The following is a 21245-nucleotide window of genomic DNA, read 5'->3' as shown; positions in this document are numbered from 1 at the left end:
TGTAGAATGGCATAGACACATACGGTATGCACTTTGAGGCACCTTTCATGAGCAAAATAACTAAAGGCAATTCTAACTAGAAAGCAATGTCAAAAAAAAAATCGTTGGAAATCTTGCACAATTACAAATGGAAACTATAATAAAATGCAAATATTCTGGTTAAAAAAATAAAAGATACAGTTGAAAAGGTAAAAATCCCAAAAGAAACCCCAAGACTTCTGAAAAACACCTTTTTGAAAGTCCAGGGAAAATATATGCTGCAGATCTAAAAGGCTAGGTGCTTAAAATAAAACCCTCATGGCTACGCTGGCAAAGTCAAAGGGCCAGGGTCCGATGAAGGTATCACCAAAAAAAACACAAAGGACCCTTCAGCTGGGGAGAGTGAGAAAGCCCAGAGGTACAAATAAGTAACTAGGCCAAAAGAGTATTTGAAAAACATCTTGCAAAGGACTCCAAAATAAATGCTGAAAAGTTTTTAAATACATCAAAGAGAGAAAGCGAGTGAGAGAAACTTACAGCATTTGGAAACAGCATCCACAACAAAAGTGTTTCAGAGAATGAAAAGAGCGAATGACAAGGACATCTAAGGAGTGATTTGGCTCTATCTTTAGGAAGGAAACTATAAGGGAATTTCCAAATGTTTCTATTAGAATAGACAGGCAACATGTGACTTTGAAGAAATGATGAATACTTAACCCGGACCTGGACAAAATTATCTCATGAGGAAGAGGAAGCTGTACCCAAGTTGCTGTGCAGGTAACCACAAGCCCACTTGTTTGACAAAATGTGCATCTGCTATTTGCAAATGGCTGCTCTCCTTCAGGACAGGTATCTGTCCAATGGCACCTCCAAAAAGGGGGCCCTAGGTAGGTAAAGCAATGAAAGTCACTGAGACTCGCTCCTGTCTAGAAAACGGGGGGCAGGTACCAATACAAGCACCTGGTGCGTCACCAGGTATAGACTAGGGTGGGCAATGCAAAGGAAAAGAACTCGCCTCCTAGAATATCCTAAGTAGATACATCTTGTGGCAAAGGAGAACGAATGGACATAACTTATTTAGGTGTGCAATACTTTTTCTTCACTTCCTAGTCACACACACCCCAGGGCCATCTTCCCTTCTCCAAAGTGGCTCCTTCCCATTCTCCCCACCCTTTAGAAACCAGTGTCATTTTTAACTTGTCTTCCCTTACCCACTCATCCAGTCAGTTGCTGAATCTTGTCAATCCTACCTTCTCAGTATCTCTCAAACATGTGCCACCCGTCCCCAGTGCCCTATCCTAGTCCAATGACAGTTTGCTCCTGCTTGCTCTAGTAAAAGCACCTCCGCCCAACCTCCCTCCAGTCTTGCTCCATACCAACCACTTTCCTTGTGCAATCAGTCTGATCTCTCTCTCCTATCAAACCTGCCAATATCTTGCAGTCCCTGGCAGAACACCACTCAGTGTTTGGCCCCTGCTTGCCTCTCCACTTTCACCCGTTGTACCTTACCTTTCAGGATAACAGCCTCCCATTTCAGATACGCCATGCACTCTCTTCGCTCTGGACCCGTGCAGCATGCTATTCCTGAGGCAGAGGACATGTCTACCCTACTTCTGGGGCCAATTCCTGTTCCTCCTTTAGTGTCAGATGCCCTGCCTCCCTCTCCAAGTTGAACAATGAGGATGACAATGCTCATCCCAAGGGCTCTAATAGCCTCCTGTGGGCAAGTCTCCCCATCAGAGCATTTTTCATACTGTGATGTAATATCTACTTCTCTCCCCTACTAGTTTATATGAGAGACATGGGCAGGAGAAATATCGTCTCACTCGCCAGTTCCTAATGGAGTGCCTGGCAAGTGGTAGCTGCTTAATAGGTGTTTGTGGAAAGACTCCTCAAGTTTCACACTGAGTTGAGAATGTCCAGTGCCTTAAGGAAGGTGGAAAGGGAACTCAAGAGGACCACCACATCCTGAGTCCCTGCTATGTGCTAGGCACATACATCGGCCCTTGCATACATTACCCCATTCATTCTCAAGCCTGCCCCCGAGGGGCGTATTATTATCCCCACTCTACATATGAGTAAACTGAAGCTCAGACAATGAAGGGACTTTCCAAATGGTTCAAGACTAGTTAGAAGGGCAGAACCAGAACTCAAAGTTCTCTGTCAACAAAAACATCTTTTTTCTTACTGCCATGAAGACAAATTGATAGCAGGAATTTCTCTAAATAGAAAATTGTTAACGGTGAAATCTCCCATGAATTAAGCCTGTGACTAAAGTCACTATTTTATACATATTTATATAGATGTCAAATTTTTATTTTTGGTACAATATACATAACATAAAATTTATCATTTTAGCCATTTTTAAGCGCACACCTCGGTAGTGTTAAGTCTGTGCATATCATTGCACAACCAATCTCCAGGACTCTTTTCATCTTGGGAAATAGAAATTCTATGTCCATCACACAACTCTCCATTCCCCGGCCCCAACTTCCTGACCACCACCCTTCTGCTTTCTGTTTCTATGAATCTGATGACTCTCGGTGCCTCATATAAAAGGAATCATACAGTATTTGTACTTCTGTGACTGGCTTATTTCACTTAGAATAATGTCCGCAAGGTTCATCCATGTTGTCGCATGTGTAGGACTTTTCATTCCTTTTTGAGGCTAGATCATAGTCTACTATGTTATGTACAACATTTTGTGGACCCATTCATCCCTTGGTGGAAACCTGGGTTGTTTCCACCTTCGGGCTCTTGTGAATTATGTTTCCATGAACATGGATGTACTATACTCTGAATATTCGTAAATACTGGGCAAACGTATTCACAACAAAACTTTTCAAACCACATCCTGGGTGATGAAGTAACAAATGAGTGGGATCAATGACCAAGGTGTCCCAATAAGCTATGAACTATGAGGAAAAGTGGTAGCTACATTTCAATTAATGCCTCATGGGAAGAGTATATTTAGGGAAAAAGTCCTGCTATACTTATTTTTTAGAATAAAGTTACGTATAAATAATTAAACTATCTAGAGAAATAAACCTACACCCCCCCCAAATACTTCAAGCTATGCTTTACATGTGATGCGCTATACATCTGTTACTAGTCAGGAAAGCACTTTACACTTCCTGGAAGGTACTCATAAGGGGTTGTTCTGTTTCACCTAATTGTATCTGGAATTAGCTGCTTTCCAAGCACTAATTAGTGGTTAATGCTGATGATTTTTTATGAAAGTATCACTTCCCTCCCTTTATCCCTGTTCTTTTGCTCTCTTATGGCGCCAAGTCTCTTACAGCAGAGCACTTAATGCCCAATACCGTTGGGATCATGGGGAGGGTAATGGCATATGACCTGTCTTCAACTGAGGGTCTGGGGAGGAAGGGTGGTCAGTGGAGAAACTGACATGGTAACCACCAGGTGGAATACAAGAAAAACAACTTATCTCCACTTAAAAGGTAGCCACACACACTTCTGGGGGAGTAGAGAGGAGACACTGTTTCTCATTTTAGGCATGAGACAAGGTTTCTTTAGCTGATCCTTGAAGAATAAGCAGCGTATGGAGTGAGAGAGCACTTAATGGAAGAAAAGGCACAAGCAGAGACACGAGGTTCAGGAATATGGAAGATGCCGACGGAACTAAAACTTAACCCAGTTTGGCTGAAAGAAGAATACACAAAGGGACAAGTTTGGAATGTGTGCCAGGACCAGAGTTTAGACAGCCCTGAATAGCATTTTTAATCGGAGTAAGGAGTAGATGAGGGTTGCAAATGTGCAGGGTCCAGGAAGACAACAGAAACTCCTGAAGCCAGAAGGTATAACAGTAGGGAAGAGTGGGGATTGTGAGGAACTCGAGAATGCAGGAGCTGCAAAAAGGCAGCTGTGACTCAGCCTAGAAAATGCTGCTGCACAGAAAATTCAGGTCAATATTGATGGTCCATCCAGATGTTTATGAGTATTTTCAATTTCCAGAAAACCTCCTGGTCAGATGGGATGAGTCTCTGGGGCCACTAATTTGCAAACTCTGGTGTGGGCAGTGAGGCATCTCGGGGTCTAATAATGCCCCTTCCACCCCTCATTTCTCACGTACACATAAGGCCGTGTTACCAAGTCACCCTTATGTGCTAAGTGCTTTGCCTCCTTACACTCGCCATGGTTTGTCCCTCACTTTGTATTATTTTTATGATTCTGTCTTAATATCACTCTGTACTCGATAGAGGTACTGTGAGGAGTAAATGAAAGAATCCATGTAAAGCCTTTAGAACCCTGCCCAGAGCTGCCAAGTAATGAGCATTCAACGATCACTGGTCGTGTATGTGAAAGATCATTAGCCGACACTCTCCGTGCACACTCACGTACACCCACGACTTCACCATGTTTACATCTCCAACACAGTTGCTCTCTTGGGCTCTGGCTCAAAAACCCTCCTGTCTACTAGAGAGCCCCCTCGGATGTCACTCCAGACCTTTTTCTCACCTCATTCTCCCCCATTCAGTAAGTGACATCACTAGCCACCCAGGACCCCAAGTAAAAACTTGGTATCATTCTTGAATCCTTCTTCTACTTCATATGCAACTCCCAGTCTATAATGAAATCCTATCCAGTTCTCAACTCTCCTGCTCTACAGTCTGTCATCTGAGCCAATTCCCAGAACCTGGAGCCTGAGAAGACTGACTCCCTCTGCATCTGGAGGTAGGAAGGAAGGAGGTCAGGCACCTCTTCACTGCACTCAAAGCACCAGACAACTGGAAGCACAGTTCTGCCAGGTCCAGAAGAGCGTCCAAAAAACTAGGGCAACAGATATTATATTTCTAGGAAGATGATGGGCTGTGTTACTCAGATCAGACTTTCAGGTAAAAACACCTAGATGATGAATAATTTTTTTTTTAAACATAGAGAGAGGTGAGAGATAATAGTACTTTATAATACTTTATAGTACTTAATAATACACTTATTTTGAAAGTTGAGTCACTGAGATGTGAGGAATGAGAGAAAAGAAAATATAAAGGATGACTCATATTTTTGAGAAGTGGGATTACTGACTCAAATGAGAGGCAGATTTGGTGATCTTTCCAGATGGGAAAGAGTAGATTTATGTTTTAGAAATGTGGATACTTCCATTTCTAATGAAATATCAGGCTCCATTATTAACACTAAAATTCCTATTAAAAACAACTAAATATGTAGGATGAACTATTTGAAAAATACTACAAGCATCAAATATCTGACAACATAGGAATCAATAGGACAAACTTCAGTGAGAAATAAGAACCTGGAAGCAAGCCACTTTTGCCCTGGACACACTTTGTCAAGCTAAGCAAACTTGAACTCTGATATCGAGCCTCCCACAATACAGCACAGGGTCTACCTGAGGTGGGTAAGTGAAGAGAAGCCCCTCCTCCTGTTGAGATGTCTCAGGGCACAAATGAACTAGAAGTAAACCTGACCCGACCTGCACCTCGGGGAGAAGAAAACAAAGAAGGAAAATCCTTGAGTAGAGCTGTAAACAAAGTCAGTTCCCATGTGGATCTGTAGTCTTAGTTCCTAGAGCATTGGTTCTCCAAAGAGCCCAAATTTAAAGCAATCCAGTGTCCTTGGATGACCTGTGAAGACCCTGGCCTCTGGGGCCTCAACCTAGCCAGAGTCAAAGGAGTCACTGAAGGTGTTTGGTCTTGTCATGAGAAGGAATTCAAGGACAGATACACAGCACAGCGGATGAATCACACAAGCAGGAGAAGTTGATTAAAGTGAAAAGTACACTCGTGGGATATGAGAGCAGGTAAGCTCAGGAGAAGGAGTGAACTGCATGCCCAGGGGGTTGGGTTTCTATCTTTTATTGACAGTTGTTAACTAGGGGGTGGAAAATTTAATCCTCGGGGTGAGAAGCAGAGTTCCTAGCTTGTTCTTCTGATTTGGTCAGGGATTTCCTGTCAGAGAACCCGCCATCTTGGGCCTATCTGGTTTGATCCAGCTTCTTGCAGTATGCTGCCAGGGTAGGTCTCTGACTTTCCTGATAGCTGACCATGACTTCCTCGTTGCTGACCTCCAGGTACCCTGTTAGAACCTAACTGCCTACTCTAACACCAGGACTCACCTCCTCTGTGAATGAAGACCCCTTCATTCTAGTTTCAGAGAACTCCCAGAAATGGTGTATAAAGAGCTATGAGCAGCACATAGTCAAAACGAACCAAGAGCATAAGAATGTAAAGGGATGAGATGGATAATAGGCAGCAGGAAAAAGAAAATGGTAGAAATAGAGCCACTTCGATATTAGAAAATCAGGCATAGATGATAGAAAAACTACATGTGCCAATTCTGGAGGAGATGATAAGGGTGTGTATCGAGAAGAACAAATGAGTGTAGAAAGACTGCGAGGACCAGGAGTGGCTGATGAACAAAGTCCTAATAAACCAAGCAGGCAAGGGGAACAGGGCTCCAGCAATTTCTGAGCCAAAGTCCTGGCCACTGTAGTAGTTTTTAAATGTAAATTCTGAATCTTTGGGAGGGGGTCAATGAGAATAATGAAAAATGCCTTGGAAGAATACATCCCCTCTCTGCTTCATCCCCAATACCACTGCCTTAGTTGAATTCCTCTTCCCCTCTGGTCTGACCTATCACTACGGCCTCTGTATTTGTTTGCTCACAGACTGGGGGGCTTCAGCAACATACATCCGGAAGTCCAAGACCAAGATGTTGGTTGATTCCGTGAGGCCGCCCTCCTTGCCTGCAGATGGCCCTTTTCTCCCTGTGTCTTCACATGCTCTTGCCTCTGGGTGTGTCCGTCTGTCTCCTAATCTTCTCTCCTTCCAAGGATACCAGTCACATTAGGTTGGGACCCATTCTAATGACCTCATTTTAATTCAGTTACCTCTTGGAAGACCCCATTTCCAAATATAGTCACATTCTGAGGCACTGAGAGTCTGGACTTCAACATATGAATCTGGGGGAACACAGCTCAGCCCATAACAGCCTCCCTACTAGTCTCTCCTCTCTTTTGCCTTGCTTCCAGTCCCCCCTTAGAATCCTCTGGAGTTCTCTTGCTAGATTGCAAACCATTCAGCTAATGGCTCCCCATTACCTAAAGAATAAAGTCAAAACACCTTAAAATGGTGGCAGTAGTGACATCAAAATGCAACTAGGGGACTTTAGCTCTCACCCCAACCCCACTTCAAGGAAAATGCATCCTAAATAATAATGAGGTCTTGTTAGGCAAATATAATTCCAAGTCAGCCACAATCTGGAGCCCTTGCTGATCATACATCAAATTCTCTGTCTCTGCTATCTGCCCCTCCTAACTCACCACCTGGCTCCACTGCCCATTTCAACGAATTTACACACCCATTTTACTCAGCATCCTGCAGTTCCCTAGCACACCAGTCTCACTTTTTTTTTTGAGCCATTAGCATGGTTTCCCTCAAGCAAGAATGCCACCCTGTTAACAGCACAACCATTCATCAACCTAGAAGTTTCTCATCTTCCCTCATGAGTAAGCTGAAGCATCTTTTGCCCTCTGAAGCTTCCTGAAGGACCCCCTTTCCCTGTCAACTGCCATCTTCTAACACACACATACCAGCTCCACCACCATCCTGACATCACCAACACCTGTCCTATGCACCTGCCTTGTAGGAAGCATCAGGTGGCATTCTACATGAGCCTTGATTTCAGAGACTATAACATTCCCCCTATGTCCCCTCAATCCCACACAGCCCATAGTGGACATTCAATAAATATTTATTGAATGAAAGAGACAGGCCATGGGAAGATGGAACTTGAGGCATGGGGGCGGGGGTGGTTGTGAAGATTTCATTGGTTGGCCATACACTGCTGGTGGTGCCCCTGCTTTATGTCAGGACTGCAGGATCCCTTTCTCTCTGTCTTGCCTATTTTCTAGTCTTTCCTTTTGCTTTTTTTCCTGCCTCTAAATCATCCCATATGCAGTTGCTAGAGTAATGGTTCCAAATCATGACTGCAATCATGACTGACATATGCCTTCCACTACTTGAAAACTTTACTAGCCACCAAGTGAAGTCCAAAACCTGAACTTTCCTTGCCCTAAGCCTGTGGCCAAAAGCATTTTTCATATGCTCCAAATGCAAAGACCATTTTCATTATGTGATGATTTTTATGGTACATTATCCTTCTAGAATCATACCTGGATTTCCAGTCTGGTGCGGATGCTTTCATGGTACCCCTAAACTGGCAGTCATCTCTGCCACCTCTCAACTCCCTAAATATTGTTCTATGCCACTTAACAAGTTCCACATTGCATTAGGGTGACTGAGCCACCATAATGTATATACATACGTCCCCTGTTAGATTATAAGTGTCTCGAAAACAAAGACCTTACTCATTTCTTCTCCTCATAGCATACAGTAAATCTCTATTTAATAGATTTAGAAAGGGTTTACACAATTTTTAAAATTACCATCATCAAATATTCATCCAATAACAGAGATTTTAATATCTCAAAGTGTCATATGAGCAACAAATTTTGCTTCAACTCTGCTATTTTCACTGAAAACGTAAGTCAGATTGGTGTTAAGAATAAAAATTCAAAAACTGTATCAAATCAAACACAATGCCAGCGACTATAAATTTTTCCATCTCATTTAATGTTTGTTCTTTTAGGAACCATTTCTAGGATTTAAGAAAAATATAAGTAACATAGTATTTAACTGTTAAATAAATGTTCTTTATTTACTTATTTACATGAGCACCTGTGTTTCTTGTAATACCATAAAGAGATATTTTGAGACCTATGATGTCATAAGCCAATGGGACAGACATAATGGTCTCATCTGGGGCACACTCTAATGTCCCCAAGCTCTGTCTCAGAGATACTAGTTGAATTCCTTGGCTATTCTTCAGATTAAAAATGATATGCTTCCAATTGTAGCATCCAGTTTAAAAAGAAGTAAATGTACTCTATCCATTATTGGAATGAATTAAGTGGATGACCTAAAACTTTCTGAAGGTTTGGGTTCTTTATATGCCAGGAAGGAAACTGTCCTATACACAAAGAATACACACACACACACACACACACACACACACTCCTTCCCTAAACTAAACTATTCTGGAGATGTCAGTGTTGGTAGCATGCAGCATTTCATGTTGCCTGCCAAGAAAGGGGACAAACGTGTTCTTAAAAGCTGGTCTGCTGAAATGAGAACATTACGTTTCTTAAGTATTCTCCCAGCTAAGTGGTGCACATAAATGCTCACAGAACTCATGCCCAGACTTCATTCGTATTGGCCACAATCATCATCCAACTAAAATCAGCAAGTATGACACATGTGAGCTATTTACAGCACTATTAAATGTGAATATTACATATCAGAGCTCCATCCTTAGAAAGCTTTTTGTAAGAATCTTCAATGGGACAGGGGCCTTTCTCTCTGGGCACATTGTGAAGAAGACTGCTTTTGAAAATGTGAGTTGGTTAAATAGCTGAAGTCAGGGGAAATTTTCTCACAGTGATTTATTGGAATGTGAATGATCTCTCATGGGAAGTGCCAAAAGCCCCATCAGCTGAGTTATTTAATTAAAACTATGGTGGGTAAGTGGAAGAGATATTGCCTGGGGGAGTAATTTTGCACTGATCCCTGAAGGATCGACTTGATAGTCTTAAAATTCTTAACGGTTTCAAAACCTTAAACGTCTTCACAAATTTTCTCCTAGGAAAGGAAAAGCCATCCTGCCTGCAACCTCCAATCCTATAAAACCAAACAAAAACAAAAACCTGGAACAGAGAGCATAGCTTGGAAACCCAGTGTTCTTTTCTCAATGCTCAAAAAAAAAAAAAAAACCCAAAAAAACCAAAACAAACAAACAAAAAAAAACCTGGCACAGGTTAGCATTCGCTCACAGGGAAAGACAGAGGAACCCCCAAGCCTCTGCCTCAGCTCAGAGTTTTACTCTTCTTCCTCTTCCCAGACCTCTTTTCTTTTTGTTTTGTTTTTAAATATCTAAAAATCCAACATTTTTATCTTACGAGATGCAAAAATATCATTTTCCTCTCAGTCGGTATGTACTGCGATCTGTCAACGGGCAAATTCCCGTAAGGTCTCTTGGAAGGTTCACTGACACAAACCCTCTAATCCTAGAGAAGTTTCGGGGAGAAAGTGCTGGAGAACAAGGCTTGATTTCTATGGCCTTCAAACTTCGATGAGAGGAATTTTAAGAAAGAATACAGAAGCTGAGATGGTTCAGGGCAGGGGACGAGTCTCGACCGACATGTGTGGGCTGAGAGTGTTCCAGTTACTTGGACAGCTCTTACTCACACATGAACCACAGTCCCCGCCCGACGCCGGCACCCACACCCACCGGCACCCACTCTGAAGAGGAAACGTGGTCCAGATACTGCAGCGGTACCGCCTTGGGTGCTGGGGAGCCAGCAGTGGGGGTAGACAGGGGAGAGCTGTCCAGATCGCCGGAAGTTAAAGAAAGGGAACCAGAGCCCTAAACGACCTCCACCTCCACTAATAAACTCTTCGAGAGCCGCGGGGCAAAGTTGTTCCTAAACTTCAGCTGTAGCTCATTCCCTTCAGGCAGTTCAGCCAAATACCCGCCCCTGCCCTACGGTCATCTTGGAAATAAAAATATCTACCCAAAGAAGGGTGGAGTTGATGTCATAAACAGCTGCGAAGATCACAGCCAGTTTCACTCCCCTGCTCTGGATTGCCTGAGTACATTTTCCAGTACGCCTAAAGTAAACGTTTTCTTCTGGATGTTGCTACAGAGGACACGTGTCAAAGACCGGGCATACAGGGGCACCCGGGTGGCTCAGCCGGTTGAGTGCCGACTCTTGATTTTTGGCTCAGGTCATGATCCCAGGGTCATGGGATCGAGCGCCGTGTCAGTCTCTGTGCTGAGCATGAAGCCTTGCTGGCGATTCTCTCCCCCTTCCCCCTTCTCTCTGCCCTTCTCCCTCACTCGTGTGCTCTCTCGCATGCTCTCACTCTCTCTCTAAGATAAAAATAAAATTAAAAGACTGGGCAGAGGAGGAGAGAGGCCTGTGCGTTGAGATGGACAAACACAAGACAGTGTTCTCACAAACCCCAAATGTGCGCCTGGGCCTGTATCTTACACTTTTCAGCCATTCAATTGCCAAATCTAATTGTTTATCAATCCAGCATTGTCTTGTTTTCAGGGTTTGGTTTTTCTTCCACCTTACCTTTCCCCCCACCCCTCTGTTTTTGATTTTTGATACAGAGCTTTTCTCCAGAAGCCCAAGTTGCATCGGATGGTGATATGTGCTCCCAAGCATGGTCTTCCCTGGCTTAACAAATGGAAAGAAAATCAACAAATGGGTTGTTGATTACCGGCATGGGTTCCGGTAAGTATTCCACTTTCAGATTCCCATTAATTTCACCCTTGAGAAGTACAGCAACCATAACTTGCTTTTGCAAGTCTTAAAAATGTTATCATCTCTTTCTCTATGTTCTGTTTTATTTTATTTTATTTTATTTTATTTTATTTTATTATTTTATTTTATTTTATTTTATTTTATGTTATTTTATGTTATTTTGTGTTATTTTATTTTATTTTATTTTATTTTATTTTATTTTATTTTATTTATTAAGGAGGGAGATTTCTAAGCCTTTAAAATGTTTCTGTTTCGGAACCCTCTTGCACTGTTGGTGGGAATGCAAATTGGTGCAGCCGCTCTGGAAAGCAGTGTGGAGGTTCCTCAGAAAATTAAAAATAGACCTACCCTATGACCCAGCAATAGCACTGCTAGGAATTTATCCAACGGACACAGGAGTACTGATGCATAGGGGCACTTGTACCCCAATGTTCATAGCAGCACTCTCAACAATAGCCAAATTATGGAAAGAGCCTAAATGTCCATCAACTGATGAATGGATAAAGAAATTGTGGTTTATATACACAATGGAATACTACGTGGCGATGAGAAAAAATGAAATATGGCCTTTTGTAGCAACGTGGATGGAACTGGAGAGTGTGATGCTAAGTGAAATAAGCCATACAGAGAAAGACAGATACCATATGGTTTCACTCTTATGTGGATCCTGAGAAACTTAACAGGAACCCATGGGGGAGGGGAAGGAAAAAAAAAAAAAAAGAGGTTAGAGTGGGAGAGAGCCAAAGCATAAGAGACTGTTGAGAACTGAGAGCAAACTGAGGGTTGATGGGGGGTGGGAGGGAGGAGAGGGTGGGTGATGGGTATTGAGGAGGGCACCTTTTGGGATGAGCACTGGGTATTGTATGGAAACCAATTTGACAATAAATTTCATATATAAATAAAAAAAATAAAATAAAATGAAATAAAATGTTTCTGTTTCATCAGTTGACTATTTCTTACAGGTACTATTGAATTTTTTTTTCTTTCCTAAGTGAAAAACTGCTGAAATGTAACAGTTTATAGAAACATTTTTTATTCCCTGTGTGTGTGTGTGTGTGTACATGTATCCAAGAAAACTTCGATAATTTATTTCTGAGCTTGTAAGAATGGACCTTAAGAGAGACTTCATGTCTTAATTCTTTAAGGAGTAGATTTGAAACTTTTTTTTTTAATTTCTCTATCCCATTAAAAAAACAAAACAAAACCACCAGCTTCAAAGTGATAGACATGCATTTGATGGGCAAAGCTCTCTAGGAGAATTCACAGTCCACTCTAGGACAAAACATGCTGGCAAGCACTGGTGACCCTTGTCACAGGAGAGCAAGAAAGCCTCTCCTCCCGTGGCCTGCTCAGCCCTGTCTGGAACCTTCTTTGACAAGCAAAAGTAACCTTCAGACCAAGCCTTCCCTCTACCACTCTGCACCTGTCACTAATAAACAAGGTAGTGCTGCTTTCATACATTTTCTTCCTGCCTCCTGAATTTGGGATCAATAAAACCAAAGCTGAAATCCAAGTGTGCAAATATCTTAGGATAGGCTATAAAATATAATTGCATCATATATGTAAGTTCCTAAGCCTTTCGAAGCATTAAGTCAACATGTGGAAATAAACCAAGCCACAAATTGTAAATCAGAATAAGCTGTGCTAATTATTGATCAGAGTCGATCATGTTGGCTCAATTTGAAAGGTTTGGCTGTTACTGTTATTGTTGCTGGTATTGCTGTTAGAGTCTTTTTCAGAAAATGAAAACTACCTTGCAAAGTAGTCAAAGTAGAGCCAAAGATATCTATTTTGTAGATAATATTTAAAAAAGTTTTCCTGAAATGTTATTCCTCCTACCTCCATGTTCAAATATTCTAACTTAACTCCTTCAAGGTTAACTTCAGAAGCTCCCTTTTCAGGGACTCTATCCTGAATTTCCTGGCAAAAAAGTAAATTCTATCTTCTGAACTACATTGGCACTCACTCTTTAATTTGCCAAACATAGCTTTTATCTCCCCTAGTACTCTGCATACTACTTAGAGCTAAGTTCCATGTCTTTCTAGCTTCTAAACCACAGACATTAACACGAGTATGGTAGGTTCTCAATAAAGACTTGATGTGTGAGCTAAAGAATAAATAAACTCAGTCCCACAAGTCAGCACACACATTCACACAAGCCAAGTCTGGGACACTTCCCCTTTCCAGCTGTAAATAAAATTAAATCCTGACATCACCCCAACGTTGGAAAACAGACAAGTAGCCAGAGGAAAGATATACTCATGATGATTCTGGGTCGGCCTAAGGCCAATCGGAATAGAGGCTGGCACAGTCTTTAGAATCCCTCACGTTAGGAATTTCTTGGTACTGCCATGGGTTCTGGGGTCCCCAGTATTAAAAGAGCCCCTTTTCCCCTCTAGCGCCGCTAGCCGAAACATTATGTGAGAATGCAAGACAAGTGTGGCTGTTCTGTCCGCTTCAAGGTCCTGAGTGGACACCTGGCCTTGAAGGGAGCAGAGACAGAGCCTTTGAAGACAGCGTGGGCGACACACAGGGAGTCTCCATAGCCCAGGAAAAAATGTAACCCTTAAAAGGAGAGAGTAAGGCACATCACTGTGCCCAAGTTGAGATAGGGGCTGGAGCGTGGGAAGTCAGAGCGAAAACCAGGGGATACAACCAACACTAAGCACTAGAAAATGAACCCTGCCTATAAATGCGAACGAAGGCAGTTAAATCTGTGCTGTCCTTGCACAATAATGCACCTACCTGGCATCTCCCTTCTCCCTGCCCCTCCTTTCCTTCCTCTCCCCATGGCCGCTCTATTCTTAGCATGAATGCTTCCCCTCACTTCAACGTAGTCAGCCCTGAAAGCCATGGCAACCATTAGCACTTGCTTCAGTCACCGTCTTCTTCACATGTGCCGGCTAAGCATCCAAATGACTCCAAAATTGGTATTTTCAATCCGAAGCTTCCTTCTGGTTTGCCATTCCATGATTTCAACTGTTAGCTGGTCACAGCCTACTTTACAACTCTGTGCATCTGAAACCAGACCTTTTCCCCCTCTTCTAAGCAAAGTCGGTCTCCTAATTCCCCATCTTTTTAAAGAAATGATTATTTTTCAGTCCCTCAATCATAAAAATTTGGAAACATTGTTTTCCCTCTTCCTGACCTCCATACCAAATCAGAATGAGGGTCTCCTCCGTAACTTAATTATCTTTGAACTGTTCAAAAATTGCAGTCGCATCCTTTTCTACTGTTTATATTAGAAATTCAATAGATATAAAGAAATTCCCAAAAAAATTTTTGAGAGAAGTGCGAAATAAAACACCTGTGTAAGAAAAACCTCTTAACTCTGAATTTTGAAGACCTGTGTGGCCCTTACCCGTTCTGCCCCTTGCTGTCCATGTTTTTGAGTTCTGCTTTTCCTTACAGCACTACCATGCATGTTTATATCTGTAAGTAACATTTTGTTCATTTTTGCATGTTTCTAAACTTTACAGGAAAGAAATTGTATCTTATGTAACTTGCTGTTACTTGCTTGTTTTTTCAACAAGATATTCCCAAGATTCATCTCCGTTGGTGAGTTTAGTATAGTGATCATGCACTTTTTTTGCTATTACAATCACTGCCACTACAAACATTGCAGGCATCTCTCCTGTATGTGGGCAATCCCTAGGACATCTAACAGAGTGAAATTATCAGATCATAGGACATGGGATTCTTTAGCTAATGCTGTATCATTTTCTGAAGTAGATGTGATAGTAAATTTCATGCGTTAATTTGTAGGGTGTTTGGGGATGAGATTAACGTTTAAATTGGTGAACTCTGAGTAAACAGATTCCCTTTTATAATGTGGGTGGGCATCATCCAATCAGTTGAAGGCCTGAATAGAACATAAAGACTCACTTCCCCAGGTAAGAGGGAAATCTCCAGCAGACTGCCTTCTGACTTCATCCATACCATTCTCTCTCCTGGTGCCCCAGCCTGCTGGCCCACCCTGAGGACTCCGTCTTGCCAGTCTCCATAATCACAGCAGCCAATTCCATGTCAAAAAATCTCTATCTACATACACATCCCGTCGGTTCTGTTTCTCAGGAGAACCTGAATATTACCAACACTCATAATACAATAGATATACTAATCTACGCTCCTACGGGCAATGGATAAGTGTTCCAATCAGTAGACTACTACTTGTTCACCTGACCTTACACTCCTCCCCTCCTAGAAGCTACAACCAACTTAATCTTGCAGGTGGTGAAAAAAAAAAAAAAGAACTGGTTTATTATGTGTCTCCCTGTGAAAAATGTTCAGTAGCTTCCCATGGTCTACATTACAGAATGAAGTTCAGACTCCATTAGGCACAGCAAGACCTGGGCTGACCAAACTTCCTGGGCTCTGCCTGACATTCTGCTGCTCCGGGGGCTTCAAGTCTCTTTTTCAACTTAGAACCTATGGGACAAAACCTTACTTGGGACCCCAGCGCATCACGCGCTGAGCCCCTTTGCTGGTGCGGGCATCCCTGTTTCTTCCTCTAGCAGTGAGGGGTGGCCAGCCCAGGGCGGGAGCCACCTCCCGCTGGGGCTCTGTACTTGGTCAAACAGGTGCCTGCCTTCTTCCTACCTGGGTGTTCAACTCCCCTGGCGCCATCTCCGTGCTGTCAGTACTCCTAAGATACCCCCCTCTCCATTTTTCCTCCTTCCCTCACCCGTCTCTCTCTCTTACAAAAAATCCTTCCAAGTCGTCAGGGCCCGGCACTTGATTCTTGAGCCTCCTCATCACCCTGCTGGACTCAAGCTCCTTTTCATCTCATTCCTGGCACCTCACAGACATCAGCTGCTTCCACCTGATGCTCAGCAACCTCGAGGTGGTGAGTGACCCGGAGCCGCACTTTCTCCGGCTGCATGACGGGAACACACGACCTCTGCCATGGTGTCTCATGAGCATTAAAGCAGAGGGCATTTGCTTTCTACCCAGGAGGCACCCAATGCAAGTTAGGTGGTGGAGTACTGGGGGAGGACCACCCTTTGGGGGGGAGGGGCATTTCCATAAATGTAACTACATTCTCTTGAATGGACCAGCAAGGCCAGAGACACACGGCATGCAGCGATTTTCTGCTTGATCCCACCTCCACCACCAACTCTGCTATGAAAGGGATGCCTTCGAAAGGTTACCTTCCCAGCTGCCTCAGCATCTTTTCCCTTGAAGCAGTAAAATAAATACAGCCATTCTTACCATTAAATTCTCTAAGTCGGTTACCAGTTGAGAAATGCTGGTTGTGAAGTTAACACACATGTTAACACAAATTGGCATTAACAGTACCATTTATCCAGATAAGATGTCCAATTTGCTCTTCAGCTCTGGGCTGAAAGCCCCAGGTGGGGGCTAGGGCAGCAAGGATGTACCGTGGTTGGTGTCTCCTCATTGGACGGCCCAGAGGGCTCCATGACCCCCCAAACCATCATCTTCTGTCCTCTCACTACAACTTTATCCAGTGGGACACTACAAAGTCTGAGAAGTTGGGCAGATATTAGACCTCACCACCTTTCAAGTCCTCACCTGTAAAATCAAGGTTATGTCCACATCCAAGTGTGCAGTGGGGTTAAATGAGAAGATAGCGGCCAAATTCCTCACAGACAGCAAGCGATCAGCAAAGAGAAGAAATTAGTATATACATAAAGCATGTGGTTTGGGGCGCCTGGGTGGCTCAGTTGGTTGGTTAAGCATCTGACTTCCGCTCAGGTCATGATATCAAAACTTGTGAGTTCGAGCCCCGCGTTGGGCTCTGTGCTGACAGCTCAGAGCTTGGAGCCTGCTTCCAGTTCTGTGTCTCCCTCTCTCTCTGCCCCTCCCCTGCTGCATTCTGTCTGTCTCTCTCAAAAATAGACAAACATTAAAAAAAAAATTTTTTTTTTAAAGAAAGCATGTGGTTCAACTCCTTTATCCTTTTGAAGTTCTTACAACCTATTATACAAATTGGGATTTCTGGATTCCAAGTCCAACCTTGTATTGTTAGGTAGATCATCAACTCTCTCTTTATATTACACATGCGTGCAATACTTGTAGGTCCTGATATGATGTTAATAAAACACACACGGAAGACTTTAAGTACATATAAAGTTAACTTTGAAATACGGCTACTATATTTTTTAAATTCACTATCATTTTTAGTTTTAAAAAAATGAAGGGACGCCTGGGTGGCTCAGTCGGTTAAGGGTCCGACTCTTGATTTCAGCTTAGGTCATGAATCTCATGATTCATGAGTTCAAGCCCTGTGTTGAGCTCCATGCTGATGGCCTGCTCGGGATTCTCTCTCTCTCTGCCCTTCCCCTGCTTGTGCTTCTCTCTCTCTCTCTCTCTATCCCTCATTCTCTCTCATTCTCTCTCTCCCTCCCTGTCTCTCTCTCAAAATAAATAAACATTAAAAAAAAAAAAAAAAAAAAAGGAAACCATCATGACGAATTCAACCAGGTGGATAGGTGGGCACTCCTTTCTTTCACCAGTGATTGACTGAGAATCCTAGCATTATGTTTGAAAAAGCCCGAGAAGGCAAAGACCTGTCTTTTCCTAACCTCGCAAAAATAACAGGAGCGATCTGGATGATAAAAGTGGGAAAGTATTGCCAAAACTGTTCACACATGACGGACACTAAAAACCCTATCTTGGTCTGGCAATCACAACTTAGTTCTCCACATCTGAGCTCTAGCCTCTGTCCTCAACTTTCAGAAGAGGCCAAACTGGCTGTTGGTGTTTTTCTTTTCAAATTACTATTCTATATATTTAAGGCACGCGACACAGTGATTGGATGAACATATATGAACAGCATGCAACGACTGCTATAATCAAACTAATTTACGTATCTTCTCACACAGTTACCATTTTCTGTGGTGAGAGCACCTGAAATCTACTGTCTTAGGAAATGTCCAGTATTCAGTCCAATATTATTAACTGCCATCTTCATGGGCACCTTAGATCTCTAGGTGGAGTTGTCCTACGTACCTGCAACTTTGTATCCTCTGACAACTGCTCCCTATTTCCCCACCTCCCCGTGCTTGGTGACCATTGTTCTACCTTTTTCTTCTTTAATGTTTATTTACTTTTGAGAGCGAGAGACAGAGAGAGAGCAGGGGAGGGGCAGAGAGAGAGAGGGAGAGACAGAGGATCCGAAGCAGGCTCTGTGCTGACAGCAGTGAGCCCAATGTGGGGCTCGAACTCACAAACCCTGAGATCACGACCTGAGCCGAAGTCAGACACTTAACCGATTGAGCCACCCGGGCGCCTCTAGTCTACCTGTTTTGCACTGATTATTCCTTGACAGAAATTGGAATACCTGATCTGGGACCCGAACTGCAAAAGCTTGCCACACGCAGGGTGGGGGGATCCCATCTCATTCTGGCCTCGGTGGCTCCAGCTGGGTACCCAGTAGCTCCCTTTCCTTTAAGAGTAGAGCTACTCCAACTCTCTCATTGCACGGCTAATCAAAAGTGGTGGATGCACTAAAAACTGGCCGGCAGGACTTCACACCTGACTGCTAAGCGAATGACTTCAGTGGCAAGTCTTTCACTAAAGAGATTTTGCTAATAGACACTCTGTAAGCTTTACTCGTGCACACAAAACCATTTTTAAGCTTAGCTACAGCTACAGAGAAAAAAAACTATCACATGGGAAATTTTCTTACCTTCCGACCATTTGCTATCCCTTACACAATATCATAAATTGTTCTTTTGTAATATGCATCCCTTAAAAAGAAAGCACTCTAGCAGATGTCACATAATGTGTTCTGCTGAATGTCCACTTGGGATATAATTTTAGAGACCCCAGACAAGAAACACACAGTTCCAAACTATTTCCTTCCCTAGACTATTGCTGGCATCTGAAAATTTCATAGTTATTTTGTATCAAAAACACAGGAAATAATCATAGTTACAATAATAATACTTACCATTCCCTGACTACCATAGGCCAAGTTCTTTAACCATATGAACTCTAAGGCATTCAACAAAGAGAATGGTATTAGTAACTCAGTTTGCTATTCAGAAGCCTGAGATTCAGAGGGATTGAACAGCTAACATAAGGTCATAGAGAAAGCAAAGGCTATGAAACCCACGTTTTTCTCATATAGCACACCCAATCCATGTGGCTATTACTCGAAGGATCAACTCACCACGCACCAAGCCACAGACCCTGACAGACACAGCAGAAAATATCCAAGAGATCGATCAATTCTTTCTGAAATGACACTTCACAATTTCTGACGGGTCCTCTCTTGTGGAATTTGCATGAAGCTCAAAATGACACCAGCGTATGAACTCTGCTCAGATTCACTAACAAGTCTAGATTTGGTGTTACAGAAAGGGTTTGAAGCCAGCTCGGAGTGCCTGGTGGAAGGAAGCCTCATCCCATTGCTGGAAAGAAGTGCAGAAGGGGAGGTGCCCGGCTGCCGAACCCAAACGTTGCCAACATCAGTTAAATCTAGGCTTGAGTCATGGCTGAGACAGTACAAAACCTGAGCTTTTCCCCGAATACACCCAAATCTGTGAGGTTTTATTCTACTCAGAAATGATAGCACATGAACAAAGATGAAATTAATTCACAGAATTTCTTTAGAGCAACGATATCATATGATCTAGAAGTGAAATTGGAAAATACCATGAAAACATGATAAAGCATTTCATAGCTTCTAACTTGGGCTTTAGGAATCAAATGCTGTAGATGGGTAAACGGGTAAATAAAATGCCCACTTACCTGATGCAACCACCCGGATCACCTTTTCCCAATGGCCATATGGGAAAGTATGAAGTAAACAGGAGTAGTAGCCAACATCAGCCTCAGAGACATTATGGAAGGTCAGGGTCATATCATTAGGAGCCATGGTAGAATTTAAGAAGTAAACCCTATCAGCATAGGGTGTCCTTATAATCACACCATAGGCAGGGCTGAATATGGCTATGGACTCTCTGTCCGTGGTATTGATCTTGAACCACTCCATCTGGGTTAAGGTGTCCAGTGATGAGTACACGCATTCTAGACTCATATTCTCAGCCAGTTTAACAGTCGTGTCCCAGAACATCTCTTCACATAGAGCTGAAACACACAACATCACATTTATTCAGTTAGGCTTGATGATTAAAACACCAAATAGATCCCTAAAGCTTATTCTAAGCTTTCTAAGACCTAGCAAGATAGCAAATGGCTAACAGTTTCTAAAGGCTAACAGTTTCTAACTTAGTCTAAAAAGGTTTCCACCACTGATAAGAGGTATTTGTAACTTGTAGGTTTCCTGAACCAAGTGAGAAATTATCTGAGCCGAATAAAGAGCATTATAAATTCTAAACATGTCATGCTAATAAGACTAAAAAAGACGTAAATTTTTTAAATGAAGACATTATCTTTACCTCTGTATATGTGAACAATAGCCAAGAAGAAAGCAAGATAATCCATCTCTGGAAACCGTTTGGGAGACTGGTCTATTAAAAAAAAAAAAAGACAATTTTTATAATGTTACATGCAGAGGCCCAGCACGATACACTGCTTCCTTCCTCTCAGATATTATCACTAGTGTCTTCTTTTTCTGAAGTGTAACACAGGAAAAAGGTCTTAGCTTCAAAGTCAGGTTTGCTCTCACACAAGAGATGAGCAGATTTGAATCACTTCTCTCTCGGGGAAATAGCTTATTTTCAAGCTTTTAATTTCTACAAAGATTCATTCATTGAACAAATCAGAGAGTGGCTGAGGGCTTTCTCTTTGCCAAACTCTGCTCTAGGCAATAAGGATACAACAGTAAATAAAAAAAAAAAAAAAAAAAAAAAAGTCCTTGCCATCATGGAACTTACATTCTAGTGGGAGGAGACAGAAACTGAAATAAAAAAGTAGAATATGTAAGTTATAGGTGGCGAGTGCATGAGGGAAAACAAAGCAG

The 21245-nt window shown here is 42.5% G+C and overlaps 1 protein-coding gene across 2 annotated transcripts in view; it reads right to left on the bottom strand.

The window, feature by feature from the left end:
- The window catches only part of CD226 (CD226 molecule), a 74589-nt gene extending 53669 nt beyond the window's left edge, over window positions 1-20920 (bottom strand). Inside the window, exons 1-2 of one of the 2 annotated variants that reach the window (XM_040478592.1) lie at window positions 20722-20920; window positions 20072-20410 (exon numbers count right to left, since the gene is read on the bottom strand). In XM_040478592.1, coding sequence (XP_040334526.1) covers window positions 20072-20410; window positions 20722-20767 — 385 coding nt within the window. In that variant the 5' untranslated portion in view covers window positions 20768-20920. Of the gene's footprint in view, window positions 1-19490; window positions 19735-20071; window positions 20411-20721 lie in introns of those variants that run through there. The other variant, XM_040478593.1, reaches the window with a different exon arrangement.
- Between the last annotated feature and the right edge of the window lie 325 nt (window positions 20921-21245).

This window comes from Herpailurus yagouaroundi, unplaced genomic scaffold (genome assembly GCF_014898765.1).
Source record: "Herpailurus yagouaroundi ecotype Mexico unplaced genomic scaffold, PumYag 142, whole genome shotgun sequence".
In the NCBI taxonomy this organism is placed as follows: Eukaryota; Metazoa; Chordata; class Mammalia; order Carnivora; family Felidae; genus Herpailurus; species Herpailurus yagouaroundi.
Note: the sequence above shows the minus strand (reverse complement) of the source record. Positions and strands in the feature narration are given on the sequence as shown.